Source organism: Monopterus albus, unplaced genomic scaffold, assembly GCF_001952655.1.
Source record: "Monopterus albus unplaced genomic scaffold, M_albus_1.0 scaffold292.1, whole genome shotgun sequence".
NCBI lineage: Eukaryota > Metazoa > Chordata > Actinopteri > Synbranchiformes > Synbranchidae > Monopterus > Monopterus albus.
The window spans coordinates 1,123,958-1,125,167 of NW_018128172.1; the positions used below are offsets into that span (position 1 = coordinate 1,123,958).

General features: G+C 39.7%; 1 protein-coding gene across 3 annotated transcripts in view; it reads right to left on the reverse strand.

The window, feature by feature from the left end:
* The window catches only part of hmgxb4a (HMG box domain containing 4a), a 10,969-nt gene that overhangs the window by 4,660 nt on the left and 5,099 nt on the right, over positions 1-1,210 (reverse strand). For all 3 annotated transcript variants that reach the window (XM_020623124.1, XM_020623122.1, XM_020623123.1), the window contains one exon: positions 711-932. In XM_020623124.1, coding sequence (XP_020478780.1) covers positions 711-932 — 222 coding nt within the window. The remainder of the gene's footprint in view (positions 1-710; positions 933-1,210) is intronic.

Here is a 1,210-nt window from a genome sequence, read left to right on the forward strand (position 1 = left end):
ACACACACAAAACATACACACACACACACACACACACACACACACACACACAAATGGCTTGTTACAGACAAAACGTTAAAACATGCATTTGTAACATTTTTGATAGTATTTTATCTCCACAAATAACAGACACTTCATCTGTTTTGTTGTAACCCTGTTATCTGTCTTGACCATAGACTGTACATAAAGATGTATGACATGTCACCACTTCCTGCCACTGTGAAGCCAAAATATTTTGACTAGTGGGGCGTCCATCTTGCTTTTGTGACACATTTTGCAACCAGATCCTGTGCAGTAGAGACGAGAGGTGGAGCTGCGGTATCAGACCGCCAATAAAAGCTATTAATCATCCAAAATACACTGATGGCCTTTATATACAGCCGACGGTCTGTGCTCTTGTATACTCAGGGTTAGAGACGATTCTTCTAATTTTTGTATCATCACTTTTTTCTTACTGGGTCTCTTTGGTGGGACGTTCCGATTTTTCTATTGTCAAATTGTATTTGTATTTAAATATTCCTTATACGTTTGTGTTTTTCACATGTGCACTCACTGCGTTTTGCTGCTAACTACAGTTGATATCTGTCCCTCGGGATGTGACACCTTTTCATTGCTCTGTTTCTCTGTGGGAGATGTACCCGCACTTATACTGTTTACTATTTGTTGCTACCTGAAACATGTTTGTTGTTAAAACAATAAAACAAACTCACCTCCGAGTCCTTTGCCATGCTTCTTGTCCTTCCCACTTTTATCTTTGTCTCTGTCTTTCTCCTTGTCTCTGTCTTTCTCCTTGTCCTTTTTCTTCTTGCTTTTCTTGCTCTTCTTCTTCTTCTTTGACAGGTGTGTGTATGAATCATCTATAACCAGTTCACCTGCCTCCAGCTCACCCCCAGACAAGGAGCTGTCATCTCCCATGCCACCTCCATAATGACCTGTACAACAGAGAACATTTATAAGAACAGATCATCTTTATGTCCAAGACAATGTTTCAAACCGGCACTTCAACAAGTACAGACAAGACAAAACAAGTATGCACAAAACATACACTCACCGGCCACTTTATTAGGTACGCCTCTACAATTGTATGCACTTCAATGCAACACCTCCGCCTTCACATCTGTTTATGAAGCTCAACATGTTTCAGTTTGTGGTGAAATTGTCATAAATGTATAAATTCAGTTATATACAGTGGGGCAAATAAGTATTTGAT